The sequence below is a fragment of the Homalodisca vitripennis genome, chromosome 1 (assembly GCF_021130785.1).
Source record: "Homalodisca vitripennis isolate AUS2020 chromosome 1, UT_GWSS_2.1, whole genome shotgun sequence".
Taxonomy (NCBI): Eukaryota; Metazoa; Arthropoda; class Insecta; order Hemiptera; family Cicadellidae; genus Homalodisca; species Homalodisca vitripennis.
Genome location: NC_060207.1, coordinates 95,158,578 through 95,183,899, shown reverse-complemented (window position 1 = coordinate 95,183,899; position 25,322 = coordinate 95,158,578). Strand labels below are relative to the sequence as shown.

The window sequence follows — 25,322 nt, the reverse complement described above, 5'->3', positions numbered from 1 at the left end:
ACCACTATTTATTTAAGATGCGCCCTCTCACTAGCTTTACCTTAATTAAATCACTTCTCCAATGTATTTCTGATTATAGATTATAGATCATTATATATAGTAGTTCATCAATGATCCATTGTTTACCTTTGTACAATTTTCAGCAAATATTACTTTTTGAAAACTAATGTAAAATGGATAAGAAAAAAAGTAGAGTAAAAGACATCGTTTTTTTGTCAACTGAAGGATGATAAATCTCCATCCAAAGCTCTAATTTTTGTTTTATAAACATGTCAAGGTTTCTGTCATTAAAGTGTAATATACTTTTGAGAAATGAGAAAGTTTATTGTCTTTAAACATAAAATATGCAATCGACAAAGTCATTCTATGCTAAAGCTTAAATCCCACTATTATATATTGTGTACATTAACAAACTTGTCTAGCGGGCTTAGTCAATGTTACAGATAATAATTATTACATTCTTTCATCAACCAGGCTTAGCTCTAATTTAGCTAAAATTTAAAAATTTAACAACAATATAACAGAAAAATTTACAAAAGGATAAATTGTAATAGATAAATTATTAACAATTAAATAAATAAACAGGGGGTACTACACTAATTTTAAAATCTTAAGGTACTAATATCACAGGCCAAATAACTTTGTACAGAGTAAAACGCTTTATCTTTGAGCCAATGTTCTAAAACTGCCTTAAAACTTTTTAATGTTACATGCCATGCCTCTTAAGGCAGTTTATTGAACATCTTTAATTTCATAATACAGTGACTACTTCTAGTTTTTTCTAATTTTATTGGTAACATTTCTATCATATGGTTTTTCCTAGTAGGATATCTGTGAACTTCTTGTCTAACCCTGAGTGTTTTTAGATTTTCTTTAACATCAACCAAGCAACAGTAAATGTATAGGCTAGGTAGAGTCATTATCTGTAGTTCTTTAAAAAGAGGCTCACAGGACTCTCTTTCTGGGACATTTTTTATTACCCTTAGGGCTCTCTTTTGCCATATGAAAACCTTTTTAGAACCACAGCTATTACCCCATAGTGTAATGCCATATCTAAGATGAGAATGGAAAAAGGCATAATAGGTAGTAATTAGCATATTCGTTGTCACAGAATTCAAAAGCTTACGTAAAAGAAATGTGACTCTAGATAATTTTTTGCATAACTCGAATGTGTTGGTCCCAGCTCAATCTACTATCTAGGTGAAGTCCCAACAGTTTTACAGGCTTTACATCTTTATAAATATAGTGAGTCAAGGAAAAAATATTTTTTTCTGTTTTGTTACTATTTACAACAAGGTTGTTTGCTTCGAACCATTCTAATGCAGTTTCTATGGCTTGTGTTTCGTCCTCAAGCAGTGTATCCAAACTTTTATTCCAGCTCAAAAGTGTAGTATCATCAGCGTATAAAACTGATGGGCAAGGTAAATTAAAAGCTATGTCATTCATTGATATGATGAATAAAAATGGTCCAAGGACAGATCCTTGGGGGACTCCCGCATTCACACCTTTTTACAGCGTAGAGCAACCTTACATGAACCTTCTCTTAATCATTTACCCAGCTTAGCATAAATCTGTGAATTAAGAAGTTTTAAATAAAAAAAATAAGAAATGATTTGGAACTTCTATAATTAACACTTTACTTTAAATTTCTGTTTTCCAAAAATATTGGTTATTAAAATATTTATTACACATCACCCAGAGTAGAATGCATTTATCATTAATTTGATGTAAAAAGAGATGTGTTATATGTTCATGTTAAGCCAGGGAACTGTGATAAAAAAATAATTACTTATCAAATCAAATTTGTTTTTTACGAGACCTCATAATGTGTTTTAAAACATTTTTCAAACAGGTATTTCATCATCAGTTGTTTTAAATGTGGGCCATGTCTATCAGAAGAAAACATTTGATGAAACAAACAAATTCAATGAATAAGGACAATATATAAAGGTAGATTAGTCAGAACATACAGACAATGAAGAGCTCGAACCGGTCAGCAATCGATCAGACTACTATTTGAATACTTAATGAAAAGACGCTTGTACCGATCATTCAGCTTTTGAAGAGACTATTATTCCAATACTTGATGAAAAGACACTTTTTTCAATGATTTTAGAAATCATAACATTGAAGTGAGGAGATAAAACTAACAATGTCCTTTCAATGTATTTTCAATTTATTTAGAAAGGAAACTTTTCTCATCCCAAGCGTAATTTATTAGTTACTATTCAGACCAACATAGATTTTCAATCTTTTTAAATGCTTTGGTGAACTATTTCAGTGAATGTCAGGAGAGTGCAAAACTGATGTAAACATGTGTCTTCAATGAAGACTTTTCATAGAATGAGGTAACTGCATAATATATGATTCCTTTTGTCTAATGTCTAGTGGCATGCTCAATTACTATCTCAGCTTATCACATCCAATAAGGAAAATATCATCTCAGCATTGTCTAAAGTAATAGGTTATAGTTGCAGATTTGAGGTCTAGACCATCCATAAAAAGTGCTATCTTTTTTATAAAATTCCTTAGAATGTTTCAAATCAAGTAAATCACTAGAAAACTCACCTCTTGTAGAGCTTTCTTGTCCGCGACCTTGGAGCTCTGGAGCAATCTAATGACATTCTTGGCACCCTCGACTACTGCTGCCTCTATCCGCAGCCTGTGTCGCAGCTCCTCCACCCTGTCCTCCAGTGGAGGTTCCAGGTTGCTCTCAAACTTATCTGTCAATATAGAAATTTATGTTATCTTCTATAGAAATATGTTGTATTGTAAGGGTTGCAAAAGAGGCTTTATTTAAGAGAATTTTCACCTTACCTCAGAACCACACTCATCACCAATAGTTTTTTTTTTTAAGGAGGTTCTTTTAATGCCAATGGCATTTAAATTTACCAAGTTAAATGTTTTAAAAAGAAAATTGTCCAAATCCAATTGTAAAATCTTGTTGACCTCCCGGGGAATCGAACCCATGACCTCTCGGTTAGAGATCTGCTACATTACTCTACACTAAGGTGAAGATCTACTATAAATACATTTATAAGTGTCAAGTCTAGAATGGACAATAATACATGGATTCAATGCAGTTACAATAGTTCATTGTGAGAAACTCTACATTAAGAAGGATACGAGACTTCAGGTCAGCATGGGAGGCTTCATGAATGTTCAATGGTGGGAGGAACTGTGCTAAACACAGCTAATTCAACCTCGTGGTGGCTAATTTAAACTATATGAACACGTTTTAGTACACAAACCTAGATTTTACAATTAATAACTTTATTTTAATATTTTATTGTTTATCTTCTCTTCACAAGCAGACACAAACCAAGATTACGCATGTCTGAAAACCATGCAAATAAATAAAAACTGCAATAAACCAACACCGTTCTCCTTAACACCTCTAACCAGAGTCACTTTTTGACAGTAAAAAATGAAGACTCCCAATTATAACAGTTACATTATAAATATATTACGCACAAACTTAATTACGACTACTGGCTACATTTTGAAGATTTCCATTATTGCGGCAATGTGCACTACTGAAAATAAATCTAAGAAATCTACTTGCCAATAAATGTAACAAAACTACAGCAAACTAACTTGCAGATGTAAATTACCTACACTTGAAAAACTGCATTTATATATTAGTATAGTTTTGTTAATATAATTTTATTAACAAACTTAGAAAAAAATATTTCTCAAAAATTACTTCTCCGAAAATTATAATTCATAAAGTTTTAGTTCAGTTTAAATCCCCAAAGGAGCAAACACATTATGGTAATAATTATCTGTTACATATTTATTTGAAACGAACTATAACTTGTGTTTAATTTCAGACAATGTAACTCAAAATTAAGATAAAAATTTCTTCGTACAAAAATATTTCATGTTTATAGTACTAAAAAGCTCTAATCTACCAAAACGCTACAGCCAAAAAACACCATAATGATGTTTATCGTATGGTATTAATTTTATGCCACCCTGCAGTCAAGTTAGTTTTGAAAAATTATTTATTTTAGCATCATAAAAAGTATTAAGATTTGCAACATGAAAACAGAGCAAAAGGCATTTCTGTCTATTTATTAGTTGGGATGGGCAGAGTAAGCTAGTCCCTACCTGCCCAATCCCAGTCCCCATGGTCGCGCCGCTGTTTAATCAGCCGTTTGATTAGTGCTTTCATGGAATGCAGCGAGCGCTGGTGGCGTGGAGTCGCGAGTGCGCCGTGAGGCTACTCCTGGCACCTCTCCCTTGTTATATTTAGCAAGCTCCCAGGCAGATAACGTTTCGTCAATGCTAAGGCCACAAGTCAAAAAGGTTGAGGACCTTGATGTTCATTCAATGAACTGAAGATGTTTATTCCATGAATTGAAGGACCGCTCAGATTAAAGTAAAAAGTATCAGTTGTATGTACAATGTGTTATGTATAAAGGACAACTAACTGTCCTTCTGTTTATAATTTAAAAATGTAAAGAAATATAAGGACACAATTACTGTAAACCATTTATAATATATACATATACATGGTATATTCTGCTAATCAAACGACGGGGGCTTCAAGGAGCCTCCAGGAAGTGGCTGAAAGGCATAAAGTCCTCCGGTTGTTGTGTTCACGTGGCTAATGTAATAGTACACTGCTAGTTTAACTCATATTTTGCTAATCACCCAATGGGGCTTCAAGGAGCCTCCAGAAAGTGGCTGCAAGGCATAAAGTCCTTCAGTTGTTTTGTTCCTGAGACCAATGTAATATTACACTGCTAGTTTAATTCATATTCTGCTAACCACCCAATGGGGCTTTAACGAGCCTCCAGAAAGTGGTTGCAAGGCATAAAGTTCTCAAGTTGTATTCACGTGGCTAATGTAATAGTGCACTGCTAGTTTAACTCATATTTTGCTAATCACCCAATGGGGCTTTAACGAGCCTCCAGGAAGTGGCTGCAAGGCATAAAGTCCTCCGGTTGTTGTGTTCACGTGGCTATTGTAATACTACACTGTCGGTTTAACATATATTTGCTAATCACCCAATGGGGCTTTAACGAGCTCCAGGAAAGTGGCTGCAAGGCATAAAGTCCTCCGGTTGTTGTGTTCACATGGCTATTCTAATACTACACTGTCGGTTTAACATATATTTGCTAATCACCCAATGGGGCTTCAAGGATGCTCTAGAAAGTTGCTGCAGGGCATAAAGTCCTCCAGTTGTTGTGTTCACGTGGCTAATGTAATAGTACACTGTTACTTTAACTCATATTTACTAATCATCCCATGGGGCTTTAAGGAGCCTCCAGGAAGTGGTTGCAAGGCATAAAGTCCTTCCGTTGTTGTGTTCACGTGGCTACAGTAATATTACACTGTTAGTTTAACTCATATTTTGCTAATCACCCAATGGGGCTTGAAGGGGGCTCCAGAAAGTAGCTGTAAGGCATAAAATTCTTGTTGTGTTCGCGTGGCTATTGTAATACTACACTGTCGGTTTAACATATATTTGCTAATCACCCAATGGGGCTTGAAGGGGGCTCCAGAAAGTAGCTGTAAGGCATAAAATTCTTGTTGTGTTCGCGTGGCTATTGTAATACTACACTGTCGGTTTAACATATATTTGCTAATCACCCAATGGGGCTTGAAGGGGGCTCCAGAAAGTAGCTGTAAGGCATAAAATTCTTGTTGTGTTCGCGTGGCTATTGTAATACTACACTGTCGGTTTAACATATATTTGCTAATCACCCAATGGGGCTTGAAGGGGGCTCCAGAAAGTAGCTGTAAGGGCATAAAATTCTTGTTGTGTTCGCGTGGCTATTGTAATACTACACTGTCGGTTTAACATATATTTGCTAATCACCCAATGGGGCTTGAAGGGGGCTCCAGAAAGTAGCTGTAAGGCATAAAATTCTTGTTGTGTTCGCGTGGCTATTGTAATACTACACTGTCGTTTAACATATATTTGCTAATCACCCACCAATGGGGCTCTCCAGAAAGTTGCTGCAGGGCATAAAGTCCTCCAGTTGTTGTGTTCACGTGGCTATTGTAATACTACACTGTCGGTTTAACATATATTTGCTAATCACCCAATGAGGCTTCAAGGATACTCTAGAAAGTTGCTGCAGGGCATAAAGTCCTCCAGTTGTTGTGTTCACGTGGCTATTGTAATACTACACTGTCGGTTTAACATATATTTGCTAATCACCCAATGAGGCTTCAAGGATGCTCTAGAAAGTTGCTGCAGGGCATAAAGTCCTCCAGTTGTTGTGTTCACGTGGCTATTGTAATACTACACTGTCGGTTTAACATATATTTGCTAATCACCCAATGAGGCTTCAAGGATGCTCTAGAAAGTTGCTGCAGGGCATAAAGTCCTCCAGTTGTTGTGTTCACGTGGCTATTGTAATACTACACTGTCGGTTTAACATATATTTGCTAATCACCCAATGAGGCTTCAAGGATGCTCTAGAAAGTTGCTGCAGGGCATAAAGTCCTCCAGTTGTTGTGTTCACGTGGCTATTGTAATACTACACTGTCGGTTTAACATATATTTGCTAATCACCCAATGAGGCTTCAAGGATGCTCTAGAAAGTTGCTGCAGGGCATAAAGTCCTCCAGTTGTTGTGTTCACGTGGCTATTGTAATACTACACTGTCGGTTTAACATATATTTGCTAATCACCCAATGAGGCTTCAAGGATGCTCTAGAAAGTTGCTGCAGGGCATAAAGTCCTCCAGTTGTTGTGTTCACGTGGCTATTGTAATACTACACTGTCGGTTTAACATATATTTGCTAATCACCCAATGAGGCTTCAAGGATGCTCTAGAAAGTTGCTGCAGGGCATAAAGTCCTCCAGTTGTTGTGTTCACGTGGCTATTGTAATACTACACTGTCGGTTTAACATATATTTGCTAATCACCCAATGAGGCTTCAAGGATGCTCTAGAAAGTTGCTGCAGGGCATAAAGTCCTCCAGTTGTTGTGTTCACGTGGCTATTGTAATACTACACTGTCGGTTTAACATATATTTGCTAATCACCCAATGAGGCTTCAAGGATGCTCTAGAAAGTTGCTGCAGGGCATAAAGTCCTCCAGTTGTTGTGTTCACGTGGCTAATGTACACTGCTACATTAACTTAAATCACCCAATGGGGCTTGAAGGAGCCTCCTCCAGAAAGAGGCTGTAATGCATAGTCCTTCAATTGTTGGATTTTCATCTGTTAATTATAAGGTCTTGAAAAATGTTGAAATGTTGATTCCATCTTTTTTCTGCTTTGTATGCTTGATGGAAGTCACCAGGTTTTAATATAAAAGATATTTTTATTCTTCCATAATTTTAATTCTATCTATTTGATCTGAGTTAAAGTTTACTAATAAATTTTATTTTTAATATTGTAAATTTGTATGATTGAGATCATTTTGAATAATATACGGTATTAAAGAATATGTAGAAAATATTTAACACTTATCCATTTCTAGATTAAAATATAGATTTAAAAAGATTATAATGCAACTATTTCCATTTGTTTATAATTCTGTTACTAAAACATGCATAATTCACCACATTAATTATGTTACCAAACTTTTTTGTAATCCCAACGCATTACTAAAAAAAGAAATTATTTGTAAAAGTTTAATAATGGTGTAAATTTTATGATTTGAGTGTAAAAGTTATGAAAAGTATCAAGAGCAAAAAAACTGTTGCTATATATTTGTTAAGATCAGTTAATAAACTACTGATAAAATAAATCTTTAATGGTTAAGCCTAAACCAGACTTATTTTAAAAACATCAAATTCAAATATACTTTATTTGTTATTTGTGCATTATCAAAAGACTTGCACAAATACAGAATGACATCATTATAACTAACCTAATAAATAAATTAAACCAATATTGATAATACAATTATTCCAACTATTCTCTTCGTTTTTATTATAAAAATTGGTTAATTCAAAGAACACATATTAAGTTTTGAAAATTATTATTCATTCTAGAAATTCTACAAATGAGTATTATATACCTTTCCCAGTTGTATTCTTTAAATGTGTTTAAAACAATTTTTAATTTTTAATTGAGTTTATTTTGGAATATTTGTATGTGAACTTTATACTTGCAAAGGTTGGTTGTTATCGCAAAACTAGAGAAACATTTTCTATTGTTGATTTGCTTTTATTTTTAATAAAATAATTATGTCCCTAGTGTTGGCAGCCCATCACCATCGTTTTTTACTGCTATCTCTAGTCTCTAAGACCTGAAACACGAACTCTGTTATGATAACCAATTCTAAAAGTGAACAGGTAACAAATTCCTGTTTATCCAATTCATAATTACATATATAAATTGCTTTTTGTAAACATAAAATATTTGTTAACTTTTTATTGATTGTTGATCAGTGCATTTGGGTGAATGTGAGCAAAATAAATTCTGTAGAACAGAGTTTGCTCATTGATCTGAATGCAGCCTGTGGATATCTGTTTATACAAGTATGGATGTGCTTATCCAACAATAAATTTTCATCCAACACCAAGCCTAAAACTTTTATGTCTTCTAATTGTTAGATTTTATTGTTATTTACCTCAAAATAAAATTTTTTTTTATTTGATTTTGTCTGCTTTAAAAAGAAATAAAATTGTTTTAGTAGTAAATTTTTGTAATTAAAGTATCTTACAGTGTTAAGAACGTTGTGTTTTGCTTTATTTTTCAATATCTGCATGGTGTTTCCTTTTACAAGTAAATTTGAATCATCAGTGTATAGACATAGTTTATTGTTTCTGTGTAATGCGTGTGACTGCAACAGTTTCAGATAGGTAAGAAATAGTATAGGTCACAGAATTGACCCTTGAGACATTCCATATTTAATATTTTGTAAAAAGAACTTTGTACAGTATTTCAATTCAACATAGTGTCGTCTGTTCAATGAATACAAAGTAAACAATTTCAGAGCCACACCAGATATCTCAAATTCTTTTAATGACTCTAAATCATTTATCATGTGACACACTATCTAAAGCTTTACCGAGGTCCATAAAGATGCCTACTACATTATCCACAATATTATCCGATATGAATATGATTGATACAATCTAGATTATTCTCTAAAAATTAATAAAAACAAAATAACAAGTTTTATTGTAATTTACAAAATGGTAGTTAACCAAAATGGCTGTCATTTTCTGATATGCTTGTCAATTTCCATTATGAGCCACTAATTTTCTGAATATGGACTTTTTTTCTAAAACTGTGAGTTTGTCATAAATTACATTTTTTTATAGAATTTAAAATTATACAAGTTGTAAAAGTATACAATTCCTCATAAAATGTACAGTTATTTACTTTTACTAACCAAATAACTAAATTACAATAGTAAACAGTAAAAAACTTTAATTCACAAGCTCATCGTGGCAGTTGCGTATAACTAGATATAATTGGGGAAGAGTCCTTGTGGACCAGAGGCCATCCGCAATTAGTCTGGCAAAATTAGAACTTGAGCCGGGATTAGAATCTGCTTCACATATTTCTCATTACCAACAGCACACTTAAGTGTGTATCTAGTGTAAAAAAACCATAATCTTCTATTAGATAATACAAATTTCAATCAAAAAGAATTCATTTACCTTTGGTTTTGTATGAATACTTGGCATGCACACAGTTTTATTTGCACTTTGATACACTTAAAGTTAAACCACCAACAAATTTTAAAATGATATTTTCTTTGATGTTTTTTTGTACACTCATACTTACACACCACAAATTAGATGATCATCCAACTTCCTGTACATATTTTAGCTTTGTATACTGCTATGGGTACTCAAAAAATTTACGTTTTTGTGTACATAAAATATCAACATCAGGTGATCAGCCGTTCATCAAGTTGTGACATTGGGGATATTCTACTTTTTCTAGTTTATTTATAAAAATCCGAGAAAGCTATAGAACTTGTAGTTTAAAAAAACTTAAATTTCGAACTCGTGTATGACTTAACTAGCTTTATATCCTGTTTGATACCATTTTAATCAAAACTGTTTAACTTTTTATTATACAGACTTCCTCCATCAATGAGCTTATTAAATTCAGACCATGTCTAATTTTTTGCTTACAAACAGAGGATAAAAACAACTGTTTGTTTTGCAACTTTCTGTTGTTTAAAATGTACTTCTTTCACTTATAGTACTTACTTACTGCCGGGGCGTAACAAATCTCAGTCGATTCTTTGCCTCGTCTATGAGCCTCTTCCACGCCACCCTGTCTTCCGCCAGATCCACAGACCCTCCACACCGGGTCACATCTTCGACCACTTGATCGCACCATCTTATCTTTGGCCTACCCAAAGGGCGCCTTCCTGCCGGTACCGCCGCCTGGTAGACCTCTTTTAACCTTGTGCCCTCCTGTCTCCGATGTACATGTCCTAGCCAGCTAATTCTCTTTGCCTTCACCAAAGCCACAATATCAGGATCTTGGTATACATTGCGTAATTCTCTATTTTTTCTTATTCGCCACACCCCTTCATCACATATTGGTCCAAATATGTTTCGGAGAACTTTATTCTCAAAAACAATCAACCGCCCCTCATTTTTCTTCGTTAATGTCCATGTTTCACTTCCATACATTAGGACTGGTTGAATGATTGTTTTATAAATTCTTATTTTGGAGCATTGTGACAACAATCTTGACGTAAAGAGTTTTGTACACGCCCCAAGACACCTATTTGCATTAGCTAATTTGCTTTGTATCTCTATATCCTCCACGTTTTTGCTGTTTATTGTTACACCCAAATATTTAAAACTTTCTACACAGCCAATCGAGTAGTTGTCAATGCTTAAGTTTGTTCTCACATTTCCAGCATGTCTTCCAAAATGAATAATTTTAGTTTTATCTTATAGTTAGTAATTAATTTGTTTTAACGCTCCCATATGTAGATTAAAATATTTTGTGTTTCAAAATAAAACATGTGGGTCACCTACTTCCAGCTTGGCTGAGTAGGCCTATTTGGTAGTGCTGATGTGTAACCTATATCCCACAACTTAATCATGGCACATGTGGGCGAAATAACGAATCCACACAAATTCTGTTAACTATACAATAATGAATATTACACCTTCTGAATTGATATATTCACCATTGATGTAACCCTTCATTAGACACTCTACCAAAAAAACAATTTACTACTACACTCATCAGATATTTTCTATTCCAGGACTCAACCTCCACACACACACTTTGACAAACCAGTAATCATACTTCTATGTTAGCCAAACATATATTAAGCTTCATATAGCCAGGTATAGACTCCACAATTTCTTGTTATACAAAATCAAATATTATCCCACCATACAAGAGACAAGCCCACCTTTATTTGAGAGGTCTCCATTAGATGAGTGGTCCTGGGACTTCTGCTGTCGGCTCTGCTTCACCTTGAGTATTCGCATGCGCAAGTACTCTATCTTGGCCCTAGAGTCTCCCAGCATCTGCTGTGCCTCGGCCAGCAACTTCTTGTCTCTTGAGTGTCCACTGGTCAGACTCTGAATCATGTTCTCCGCACCCTGCTTCACCTGTCGCAAACATCACCTGATTAATTTCAACACCACAGAACAGTCTGAACCGTGTACAGGGGAACAAGTTGATTTTTAAATAATTTACACATTTCTCTCAATCTGTTCTCCAACAATTCGAACCTGAAATGTGATATCTATTTTTTGTTAAAATGAAGCAATGTTTTAAGACTTGCTTCTTTGAAATCAAATTCAAGGAAGAGAAAACTGAAAGTTAATCAAATGGACTTGCAGAATTGTAATATGACTAAACATAAGGAGCTACAGAGTATTTTTCTAATGTTGCAAAATAAGTAAAATTTGATATTTCTTACAATCTTCAGTCTTGCACTGACCTTTAAATGGTTCAAAAACTTTCATTGAAAAGTAACCGACTGAAACCGATTGATTAATCTCAATCATCAAATGGAATTGACAGTTCTGGTAAGTGTAAATGATGCCAGATAAGGCACACCTCCTGTGACAGCAGCTGTGTAAGTAAACATATCACCTGTACATACAGCCTCTGTGTTATTTCCAACATGTCTAGTCCTCATCACTACTTTCCAACTGAATTGAATCATGTCAATGTTTATCAGTAATGTAAATACTAAAGGTATGTACTATGATTTATCTAAAGAGGTAGGAGTATGCCACACCAAGTGTTGCATTACACACTTCACTGAAATACCATATAAAGTTTCAAACCTATAGGTGTCATGGATTGTTCTCAAGACATCCTGTGCACAGACTAACAAACAGAAGATACATTTTGCCAGCCTCTTGAGTATTACATCATAAAACTAGACTTTGACTATGTAGCAATTGCAAGTTTCATTGCACAAATGTCTATGCTTAATTCATACTCGAGAAGTCCTGAGGACAGCTAAGATTATTGGTGCTTGGCCAAATTCAGTGAAGGGATGCACCACCAGCAAACTCTATGTTGCACTTGTAGAAATTAATTTTATTGCACAAGTGTTTATGCTCAATTCATTCTTCAGATATCCTGTAAACAGCTTATCTTCCTAACACCCAGCCAAATTCCATAAAAAGAAATGTACCCTATCAAACTCAACGTTTCTTTCCTAAGAATGAAGCTTCATGTAAAATTTCAAATTTATAAATTAATTCATTCTTCAGATATCTTGTGGACAGCTTATCTTCCTAACACCCAGCCAAATTCCATAAAAAGAAATGTACCCTATCAAACTCAACGTTTCTTTCCTAAGAATGAAGCTTCATGTAAAATTTCAAATTTATAAATTAATTCATTCTTCAGATATCCTGTGACAGCTTATCTTCCTAACACCCAGCCAAATTCCATAAAAAGAAATTTACCCTATCAAACTCAATGTTTCTTTCCTAAGAATGAAGCTTCATGTAAAATTTCAAATTTATAAATTAATTCATTCTTCAGATATCCTGTGGACAGCTTATCTTCCTAACACCCAGCCAAATTCCATAAAAAGAAATGTACCCTATCAAACTCAATGTTTCTTTCCTAAGAATAAAGCTTCATGTAAAATTTCAAATTTATAAATTAATTCATTCTTTAGATATCCTGTGGACAGCTTATCTTCCTAACACCCAGCCAAATTCCATAAAAAGAAATGTACCCTATCAAACTCAATGTTTCTTTCCTAAGAATGAAGCTTCATGTCAAATTTCAAATTTATAAATTAATTTATTCTTCAGATATCTTGTGGACAGACCTAAAAGGGATTTTGCCACTCCCCTAAGTAATAGATTTTACAAACACTCACACAATCATCGAACTAAACAATCAGAATTGACTGATGAATTTCTTCTAGTTGTTTGTGATTATTACTGCTATCCTTGGGATGTTTACTTGAAAGTCCTTTAACTCGTACATTGAACAATTAACAATAATTTTAACAGTTTCATCTTTATATTTCTGAGTCCGAAAAGAAGATTATGTTGGGGAGATGATGACACAATGTCCATACTATAAACATGTTAATATCCTGTAAATTATAATTTATGTTAATCTATAAAAAGCTGGACACTGTATTTCTATGGATCAATCAGCCAAGTGGAGAGTATGTTTGTCTCTTAGAGTCTGTTGTCAACAAAGATCATACTAACAAGTTTGAACTAGTAATGGTAAACCAATAGCCAATATTGCTATTTGCACTGTGTGTCTCTATTTCCACTCAAATTTATATGCTATCTCCACATATGAATTTTTAGAAACTGTAGGCTTTTTGTTTATTCACTACACATAATGCACTCATGTATATTTTTCAATTTCAGGACAATACAGGATAAGATATATTTGTGAATTTTATAAAGTCAAGTAATAATAACTAAGATGCATTTTGCCTCTGACTCTAAAAAAATAGGTTATATTCCCTTGTAGTCTTTTACATATCCTTAATATTAGGCTACTAGTAGGCGTATAAGTCCTATTTCCAAAAAAAGAAAAATGTGTGTCTAAAAAAATACTAAATATGCAAAATATGTATTTTACATCAACTCACATTAAAAATGCATATTCTTTCTGTTAAAGTATGTTCTTACTGTAAACATAGCTGATTAATCAGAATCTGTAACTACAGTCAATATGGCCAAACATAAATTTTTTTAAGTAAAAACCATTTAATATTTTTACTTTAGAACATGACTTAATAAAACTGATAGATATGTTGAAAATAAAGTGCTATTTTAGTATGGCTTGGTTTCATTGTGTGTGTGATTTATATGACTACTTCTTTGAGTGCCGTCCCTAAAAATTAAAAAAAGAAGAAGATTTAGGTTTTTTTATTGTAAGTAATGTTTGAGTACATAAAATGTTAATATACATGTTTCTGCATAAAACAAACCAAAGGATATAAACATTGACTAATCACTTGAGAAGCTGAGAAAATTTCATTTCTTTTTTATGTATGTCGGCATATCTTGAGAACTGACCTACTGACTTAAAGATAAATTTTGCATTAAGTTTAATTTATATTAAGGCGACATTGAGTTAGATAAAAGTGCTTGCTACTCCATGGGATTTAGTTGAGCATTAACGAGAATTTATACATAGGTCTTAGGGATAACCATAATAGCAACAAGAAATTCGTAGAATGAATAAATTCTGAAACAAACTGATCACAAGTATATACGATTTTAATATGTGACAAAGAAACACATGTAGCTTAACTATATGCAAAAATCTAGAATAAGTTTTTATTTTTAAAATATTCATGTAACTAATGTCTACATAGGAAAAAAACAGTTTTATGATAAAGTATAACATTATTAATCACTATATGCAAATCGTTCAAAAATGGCTCTGTATTTTTGCATAACCCCACTACAGCACCTACATTTTTACTCTGAAAATTTCCGATACTATAAGGGGTAATGTAATATAAATCAAACTTCTCTCTTAATCTCCCATCAAACATTTTTGGATTTTTTAAATAATTTTAGTGACAGAAAACTGCAAATTGTAATAGGATATCCAAACAGAGACACTATTTTAATTATGCATATATATCCTAGTTTTAAACCGATATGTACAGAGGTCAGGAGGAAGTACTGATAATGAATTGAGATCTTTACAGTTAACACTTGTCAATGGTCAGGAATACAGGTATGGCAGAAAGAGTTGCTTTACTTGTAAGAGTAATCCTCAATTATTCATATCTCAGCACAAGTTAGACAGTGTTAGGGGGGAAGAAGGCATAGGTGGAGGGGGAGAGATAATTGACAGTTGCAGACCACACCGTTGATGTCAGCACCTGTCTACTACCGGCTACCATTGCCCGTATATACTCTGTACGTCTGTTCCTGTTGTCTAGTTTTTATAGCATTGTACTCAACTAGTGAGTGATGTATCCACACAATTACACGGTGTGTCAGATTATACTAATTGAGTGAATCTATAATAAAATATGTACCGTTCTGATATCGGTAGAATTAATTTATCGTGCAATGGACACGTTCAACAGTACATTTGGTTTATTCAACTTGTTTTATGTGATTTCTACGTATATAAAACTGATTGTTCTTATATCATGATGTACATTACAAGATTTGCATAGGTTCGATCTTTTTTCTTTGCGCACCAGTGCAGTTTTTTCCATTATTTAATTCTGTTGTCTACATTATTCTGAGCTCGATTAGCGAATGGAGATACTGTGGTATAGTGGGTGGAACAGCCCAAGGACAATTGTCCACATGTAACACAAACAATGGGTGGAACAGTCCAAAGACGATTGTCCACATGTAACACTAACAACGGGTGGAACAGTCCAATGACGATTGTCCACATGTAACAAAAACAATGGGTGGAACAGTCCAAGGACGATTGTCCACATGTAACACTAACAACGGGTGGAACAGTCCAATGACGATTGTCCACATGTAACACAAACAATGGGTGGAACAGTCCCAGGACGATTGTCCACATGTAACACTAACAACGGGTGGAATAGTCCAAGGCCGATTGTCCATGTGTAACACAAACAATGGGTGGAACAGCCCAAGGACGATTATCCACATGTAACACAAACAATGGGTGGAACAGTCCAATGACGATTGTCCACATGTAACACAAACAATGGGTGGAACAGTCCAAGGACGATTGTCCACATTTAACACAAACAACGGGTGGAATAGTCCAAGGCCGATTGTCCACATGTAACACAAACAACACGAGGCGTCGGGTTGTAATGCCAGTAATCAATGACTCACCTTGAGCTCGATGTTGAGTTGCTTCTCGAGGGAGACGAGTCTCAGATCGTTGGCGAACCCAGAGTTTGGAGGCGCGGCAGCCACCACCGGCGACATGTACCCATCTGGAACACGGTAACATGGGTCAACTATAAATCAACACAGTAGGCTATACACAAGGGGGCGGGGTAAGGTTATCTAAAGGCGCGTTTACACCAAAGTTGACAACTAACTAAAGATTGGCAACTAAAAGCTGCTCTTCTCAAATTTAGAGCAACAAGTGGAAAACTTGTTTTCAAAGAATTGGCGCTTAAGGTTTAGGTAGTAGTGTAAAGTCGGACAAAGAAGATGCAAAGATTACCGCGGCTGCTTGTGTCATCAAAGCCAGCCACTGTAGAAGAGGTATCCGAAGATATTGAGTGAGACCCTCGAAGGCTAGGCATAGATACAGTGGCAGTGAGATGATAGCTGACCTCCGAGAAAATTACATCGATCAATTGAATAGTGGATGAAGGTGCGACGGGAGTGTTAAAAAATGTCTGAAAATGCATTACCAGTAGTAATTTAAGTATTTGAGTATGTTTTATTTAAATAATCGGACATAACATTAAGAAACGTGACACATATTACAGAAACTTGCCCCAAAAAAGCTAGCAATCACGTTATGTTTGAGTGGCTGACGGTGATTCGTACATTTCTCGGTTATTTGTTTAGTCTCAAAATCAACCATTTCACTGTTTGTGATTGAAGTTTGTAAGGCCTTGACAAAAGAGCTGGAGGGTAATATTAAGAAGGCGATAAACATTGCTTATAAATCCAGTGGGCGTTAAAGCCGAGCACTTACTGAACGTAAATATTGTATACATAAGAATTTGTCACTTATTCTCCATTGTTTCATACAAGCTGATTGCGCAAAAGGCGCAGCAACTAATCCATTTCACTTTTAGTTGTAACATTTCTTTGATCTTTACCAACACTGCGCGGAAAACCAAAATTTAGTGGAAGATTTGTTTCTCCACAAGTGGAACACATATAAATTTGCTGTATTTTATAAGAAAGGTGACAAATTGTCACAACTTGTAGAAAACTTAATGGGAGACTTTGGTGTAAACTCAGCGTAAGGGTAGACAATGCTTGTGTCTACATTGCAGTTTTGTATGTAGACATTGTTGAAGAACTCTATCCCTTCGTTATTATGCATAGAAGCCCAAGTTTTATTTTATTGCATGTGATAAAATTAGATTCCGATATGACAATAATATTACTTAATATTATAAAAATTGGACAGAAATTGTGTGTGTGTAAAAACACGATATTACTTGCCTGGAGAGCTGGATAACAAGCAAGCAAGGAAAGCCGGAGTCAGCATATGTTATACATAAGGCTCTTCATACTTCGTTGGTACATTATATAGTATGAGAGTTGAAACAATACACGGATTGCTTTACTACATGCGTAATTAAAAATAACATTAATTGCCCTTCCACACCGATGATTCTCGGTGCTCCTTAATTTTCTCCACATTACTTGCACATTCGGAACCTTTACATTATACATAATGGAACTCCCTTTTTTATTGGGAGGGGTTTATGTTGCTAACGTTGCATAACGTTAGTAACGTGTATGTTGCTTTGTGCAAAAAACAAAATTCCCTGTAAACATGCATTGAATGGAAGAAACACATGGGGTTGGATACCTTGGAGGTCGAAACGAATACTCGATTTTCAAAGTTCACTTATATATTTAATTGTGGCAAATAAACATAAAGGCACCACTTCTAGATGTTAAAAATAAAATAATGTGTTGCCACGTTGCTGCCAAATAGAGTGATAAAGAACTAAATGATATCAAGGGTGTGGGCCTAACGGTTCCAATGTTCTATGGAAATTTTGCATACGAACTTGATAATTATTAAAATTGTAAAATTGATTTCCATTCACGTTTATGTCGAACACAAGCGCGGGCGTCAGCATCTTGGCTCGACATTGCAGCTGTAGAGGTCCAAGACATGAACGCTGGAAGCGCTCGAAGTTGATTAAGAGACTCTAAGTTAAATCAGAGACTCGGTTGAAGTTTAACTCGTGGACATGGCGCGCGACATGTTGTTACTGGGCAGCAAGATGGTCAGCTACAAAGTTCACGAGAGAAAAAATTAATACGCGTGCCATTTAGGTTATTAATCCGCCAAGAATTTAGTTCCAAGAATATAGGATGTAACTTGTATTAACCAGTAACTAGTAACCAGGTTGCGAAAATATGTATTATATAAAATACAACTAACAGTACAAACATTGATACTGTCAGGAAGGTTGAGTGAACGTCACAAAGTGCCAAATGGAGTGAGTGCTCCAGCGGCTACAACAAGCCTCGGCTGTTTCTGGCCAGGGGTATAACGCAATTCAGGACAGTGGCTACCAAAACCTTTTAAAGTAAAGTGCCAGTGGCTGTCGCAAAGTCATTTCAGACTAGTTTCATTATAGGCTACTATCGTAAATATATCTGTATATATCTGATGATGTGTCCAATTGCTCCAAATTATGTATTCTTGTGTATCTCCAATCCAGTTCCAGGTTCAAAAAGCTCTATCTGTAAGGGCATTTACAACTGCATTTGCCAAACTGTCCAATTCTACAAGACATCCTAATAAAGTACATTTTTTTAATTTCATGTTTTCTACAATCGGGTTTCAACGAAACGTGTTTAAATCATTATTTGTATAATATTATACCTATTCACACAAAAACCTTTTCAATACTTGCATTTGTCATCCTAATTCCCAAACGAGTTAAGCACGGCACCTACTGCAACCGGACCAGCCCACCCGGCTTTTTTGTAAAGTCGAAATATACGCAATCAAATGGACACGCTCCCACTGCGACCGGACCAGCCCGACTCGGCCTTTTTGTAAGTCGAAATACACGCATTTAACATTAACAGCTTAAGGGTTTAAACCTTGGTATTATACAATACCTAAAAATATTGGATGTGGAAAGGATGCATTAGTTTGTTTTACACCACCTAAGAGTACATGAAATCTTCGACAGTACCACTGTATAATATCTAATCTATTGCGCAACACAATTCTTACACATTTAATTATAATAACCCAAGAGCGTATTCATTGCATCTGTAATACTTCAAATGTGTCTGGATACAATACTCGCTTGTAACCACTAACATAGCGATACACGCATAAGCGGCGGGGTGGTGCTAGTTGCAAGCTTCTGCAGGAAAAAACTTCGATCAAATAAATTCGGTGCAATGTTTCACAAAATTGGCAGAATTGTGCCAAACCATGTGTTATCAACATCAACACATGTTTTAATGTTAAAATCTATTTCACTGACCAATATAATAAAATATAATATATAACCTAACTTTGCCATTCAGCCACAATCCCTTACTGATAATTCTGAGAGATATCTCGACAAATTATCAACTACAAAGCAATGGAGAAACTTGATATTTCCTTGATTGAGAACAGTTTTATAGTGGTTTACTTTTTACTACAAAATAAACTTAGCTACAAATAATTCTACGGAACCAAAAATCACGTTTAGATGTTAAATCGATACTAAACAATAACGAAAGTCTAAGAAACATATATATATATATATATATATGGTTGATACGCATTTACTATATTAAAGCAAAACAACAAAAAAGAAAGTTGTTGAAGCTAACACACCTCAGCACACCTATATAAGGATTATTTATACTACCGCTGTATGGTCCGCAGTCTGCAGCAGTATAGCCCAGTACAGTACCGGGTTACCGCAACCAGTCGCGTCCACTGACCCACAGCAGGTACAGTCTCTACCAAGGTAACCTACTGTGTACACATATACGTACGCGCTCACACGCAAGCACTAAAATACATACTGATGCCTCTTTGTACTAAAAGAAGGCCGATAGTAAAGATTGGTAACTCATATGGTGGAGTTTTAGAACTAATTTATGGAACGGCTCAAGGTGGTGTACTTAGTCCAATTATCTTTTTAATATACATAAACAACCTATTAAAACTACCTTTACATTCATCAATCTTTGCATATGCCAATGATACTGCTTTGGCGTGCTCTGCTTTCAACAAAGAGACGCTAAAATATAGCTTAGAGAGGATCTGAGTGCAGTGACAGAGTGGCTGATTCAAAATAAACTTCTAATCAATGTTTCAAAATCAAAATGCCTTGTTTTTCTTTATCAATCCAATAATAAATATTATTTAAGAGATGATTTAAACTTAGTTTGTTATTCACGACGTTGTATGTATAAGGGTGTCTGTTTAAATATCGAGGTAATGGATAGTGTGAGATATCTGGGTTTATATATGTTGATAAGTACTTGAAATGAGACCACTACATGAACTGTCAATCGAAAAAGCTAAGGAAAGTAAATTACCATCTTAAGCGGCACCTTAGATTTATTACACTATGTTATTATTAAATTGTAATTCGAGCTATACACTCAGCACAGTGTAATTAACTCTTAAAATGCATGTGTTAATTTCAACACAAAGTAGGATTTACACAATAAGGGGTATGTAATTAAATATTCAACATTTTAAATGGATAAAACAATATATTACACAATCACTTCTTAAATTACTACAATGCTAAATTAATATTTGTGTCAAAATTATAAAAGATGTAAACTAATTTATACTTGTAGCATGGAATGTATTGTTATATGAGGACTGCCAACATCAAAAGTAATTGACATAATATAGCTTGTTCTAACACGCACCTTGCATGGTGCAATGGGACAATGTATTGCGAAATTATATTACTCCATAAAGACGGACACACGCGCGCGCGCGCGGAACTGTCAAGGTCATCACTGTACAACAGTTATCTCCAAAACTGGATATCAAAATAGAGATTGATACGTGTTATCGTTAAATTACGTGTTGAATATAACTGGGATATGTAATAGATCCCATCCCGATCAATTTTACAAGATTCCCCGCATTGAATGTATGCCAGAGAAGAATGTGAACAATTAGGATAAATGGTGTGTAAAAATGAGATAATGTGCTGTGACAAGAGGATTGATCCTTTAAATGATTTTATGAATAAACTTATATCCAGGGATACTAATAGAGTTAAAGTTGCTATTAAAGTGGAGGGAATCAATTTTTTGAATAAGCCTACCAGTGCCACCATACCTTTACTCACCTATTTACAACATACTGTTCTCTTCATTTGAAATCATTCCATATTGTTAATGATATGAGTGCAAGAAGAATAGTGTTCTTTCTTATTCATATTTATTCAAAACGGTAATAAACTATACTGACAACGAAGCAACAGAATAACCCAAATGGCTACAAGATAAGAAGATTAAATATCCAAAAGTAATAGCGACGACAAATGAAATCATAAACGATGACCTAATGGGGAGGGGGTGGGTTTCCACGGGAGCACCCCTCTCCCTCGCAAAATATGTTAAATGCTAACAGTATTAAAAACTGTATTTTTGTGTATGTTTGACAGCCGTCTGAGATCATTGTTATTATTATGTTTTATGTACTTTACAAAAACGGCTGTAAGATAAGCAAAAATTTACCATGTTGGACGAGACCGACCGATAATACAAAAGAATTTCAAGAAAATGACAATTGATGAGAATAACAGAGGTTCGGAAAAATTGCTATATATTAAGAACTAAAAGACACATTCTCCACCTTTTATCTATAATTATTTTATCTTTATTCGCTCCATTTGGGTTATTCTATTGCTTCGTTGTCAGTATAGTTTAGTACCATTTTGAATAAATATGAATAAGAAAGAACACTATTCTTCTTGCACATGCACATTTATATGGGCTTCATACATATATACAAGGTGAGTCAGAAATATGGTAAAATATTTTAAGACGTGATTGTAGAGCTAAAAATAAGAAAAAAAAATGTTATATAAAGGTAGGTCCGGAAACGCTCCATTAGTGAGTAATGGCTGGCGAAAGATTTTGCTTTGTTTTCAGTTCACCTGGTGAAATTAAGTAATTTTGAAATGTTTTGTTCTTACTTTTTAACTCAAATAAGGTGAATTTATACGGAAAATCACCTGAAAAATCAAACAAAACCACTCTATAGGTTGTAGAGCTTTTGAGGTAAAGTACAGGGTTCGGCAAAAGAACCTCCCTGGTTTGAGCAAGCCACCACGTGAGTTGTAGTGAGGGTAGAGATGTGGAGGGGGTATTGTTCCTTAGCGGCGGCGTATAGTAGAGAATTTATAGCATGACCGGTGACTTCGAGATGCGCCGTAGGCAAAGACGGAACTAAAGTGGTGGGGGGTGGAGCGGCTCAGTCGGTTGCCGTATTTAGCCTTGTGAACTTCGGTCTCCAGTCTTCTATACGTGCCGCCCAAAAAACATTCGCTTGTGCCAATTCACGAGTTGTAATACAATTTGTGAATTAATTGCGTTGTGCTCATTACGTTTTAAGTAAAGAGTTTGAGATGGATCATAATGTAAAAAGTAAAATTGGAGGATCAAACATACTAAAAGTAATCTGGAAAATTTTGATTTGGGTGTATTTCGAAGAACAATAAATAATTTTCATCGACAACGGAGTTTTGTTATGTTAACTATTGCGTGTGGATCGTTGGCGTTATTGTTATTTTAAGTATACATCATTAAATTAACTTGATACAAGTTGGTAGATAAAACTGAGTTTTTTCTTATTCTACTGTGTATATTGACAAATTAGTTTAACCAGTTTTATATTAATTTTTAATTTAGCAGCTAGCCTGTCAGTTGAAAATTTTGTAGTGTATAATTGTATCTACTATCGTAAATCCTGAAGCTTACACGGTTAGTATATGATAAATTGAATTTTAATGGCTAACAAAGCGTAACAATTAAAATTCTGAATTGTTGTCGTCGTTGGAGATCAAGAATAATATAAACTCCTACCGTTTCCCAATTTATGAGAACCCTTTCTTACTACCAGGTATCTCTACTGCGAACTCATTAAGAAGGGTGAGCTATGAACACAATTTCGGCAGAACATAGTCATTGTTAAGATCACGTACATCCGGTCCCAATATTTCCAAGATTTCCTGTATTGAATTCCCCATCATAAAAGTCCGTCGCCGTAATTTCAAAAGAGTCTAGAAATGTTCAAATACTCTCAAGGTCTCCTATACTAAATTGCTCATCATAAAAGACCACCGTGGTAAGAACATAAGGGTCTAGAAATGTTGGCAAACACTACAATATTCGGCTCCCGCCACCACTTTGAGCCGGGAGCCGAAAACTCTCAGTAGGGTTAGTAGCACCGTATTCACTCCCCTACTTTAGATTGTGCCCCCACGCGCTCAACTCCTCCACTCCTCACGCGCATCCCACCGGTCATGCTATAACTTCCCTAGAGTACATGCCATTTTCAGTGTTCGCCATGGCTTGGCTCTGTGAGCATCGGGCGTTTGCTGTGGAGGAGTTTATTAAAAATGGCGGTTCTGTGATTTCTACTCAACGAGCGTTTCAGATTCGACTCGAACTTGGCTGACGTGATAGTGTTCCTGATGCGAAAACGATTAGACTGTGGGTGTCAAACTTTAGACAAACACGGTCAGCACTAAAAAGAAAACCAACTGGCCGACCTCGTACTGCAATAACACCTGAGAATGTGGCGCGAGTGAGAACATCCATCCAACAGTCTCCAACTGCCCTGGGATTGTCAGAAAGAAGTGTAAGGAGAATTCTGCATCAGGAATTTCATCTGCATCCATACAAAATAATGGTTGCCCAAAAGTTGTCTGAAGAAGAGTATGAAATTCGCAGGGCTGCATGTGACGACATTTTTCAAAACATCCCCCCAGATGCTGTCTTCATTTCTTCTGATGAAGCCCACTTCCACTTGCGTGGAACTGTTAACAAACAGAATTTCCGCTATTGGGCTGCAGAAAATCCTAGAGAACTCCACCAACAACCACTACACCGCCCAAAGTCACAGTTTGGTGCGCCGTTGCGGAATTTGGTGTGTGGGGACAGTACTTTTTTGAAGAAGATGGACAAACAGTAACGGTCAATGCCGATCGCTATTGTCACATGATAGAAACATTTCTCCGACCCAAGATCAACCAGTTTGTTTTAGACCATGAGGAAGAAAAAGTTTGGTTCCAACAGGACGGAGCCACAGCTCACACTGCTCGGCGGTACATGGAAATGTTAAGAGAGTTGTTCCCTGGACGTCTTGTTTCTTTAAGAGGAGACATTTCCTGACTCCCAAGGTCACCCGACTTATCACCTTGTGATTTCTTTCTGTGGGGCTACCTAAAGGCTGAAGTGTACAAACATCGTCCCAGAGCTCTGCAAGAACTAAAAGATGCCATTAGGCAGGAAGTGGCAGCCATTCCAAGGGAAGTTACACGAAGAACTATGGACAACTTCAGAGAAAGACTTTGTGAATGTCTTAACAATGGGGGACATCATTTATTGGACATAATTTTCAAAACCAAGTAAAGTGTACTAAGTGATGTAAAATAGCATCATATAGGCTATTCACAAATATAAGTAATTGTTCTGTATGTTTCTTATTCTTTTTGCAAATGCCTTTTGAAATCAGGGAGGTTTTTTTTGCCGGACCCTGTATGAACTTTGTCAAAAATCTAATAACAAAAATACCGTCTTAAATGCTTGATGTCCAATAACATTGTTAAATGACCAATAAACAAATTGTTTTTCCTAATATAGATTGTACAGAAGTTAATTCTGAAAACAACCATAATAAGCAAACTTAACTAAATGTGTGAAAAAGTTATTAAATTGACTCCTCACGTATTACACTACACAGCAAACTTTTGCTGTTTTATAATAAGGAATGAGTATCTGATTGGTAACAGCTGGTAGTAATTAATAATTTAAACAACAGCTGTTTAAACATTTTTAAATAATACATAATCAGCTGGGTATTTATTATTAGATGACATATGCCACCTCATTGTTGAACAAAACAACAAACTGTAAAGATACTGTGTGTTTGTGTTAAGTATTTTAACCAGTTATTTTCATCCATTTTATTAGTGATTTTGTGTTGTGTGTTTCATTTATTAAAAATGGAAGGTAATATTCATGTGTATTCAAACTCTGAATTAGCAGACATGCATTTAATGTATGGCTTGGGATGCT

General features: G+C 35.1%; 1 protein-coding gene across 3 annotated transcripts in view; it reads right to left on the bottom strand.

The window, feature by feature from the left end:
• The window catches only part of LOC124367009 (serine/threonine-protein kinase N), a 148,902-nt gene that overhangs the window by 44,568 nt on the left and 79,012 nt on the right, over nt 1-25,322 (bottom strand). For 2 of the 3 annotated variants that reach the window (XM_046823680.1, XM_046823689.1), the window contains exons 3-5: nt 16,209-16,312; nt 11,318-11,519; nt 2,569-2,723 (exon numbers count right to left, since the gene is read on the bottom strand). In XM_046823680.1, the coding sequence (XP_046679636.1) occupies nt 2,569-2,723; nt 11,318-11,519; nt 16,209-16,312 (461 nt within the window). Of the gene's footprint in view, nt 1-2,568; nt 2,724-4,113; nt 4,220-11,317; nt 11,520-16,208; nt 16,313-25,322 lie in introns of those variants that run through there. The other variant, XM_046823697.1, reaches the window with a different exon arrangement.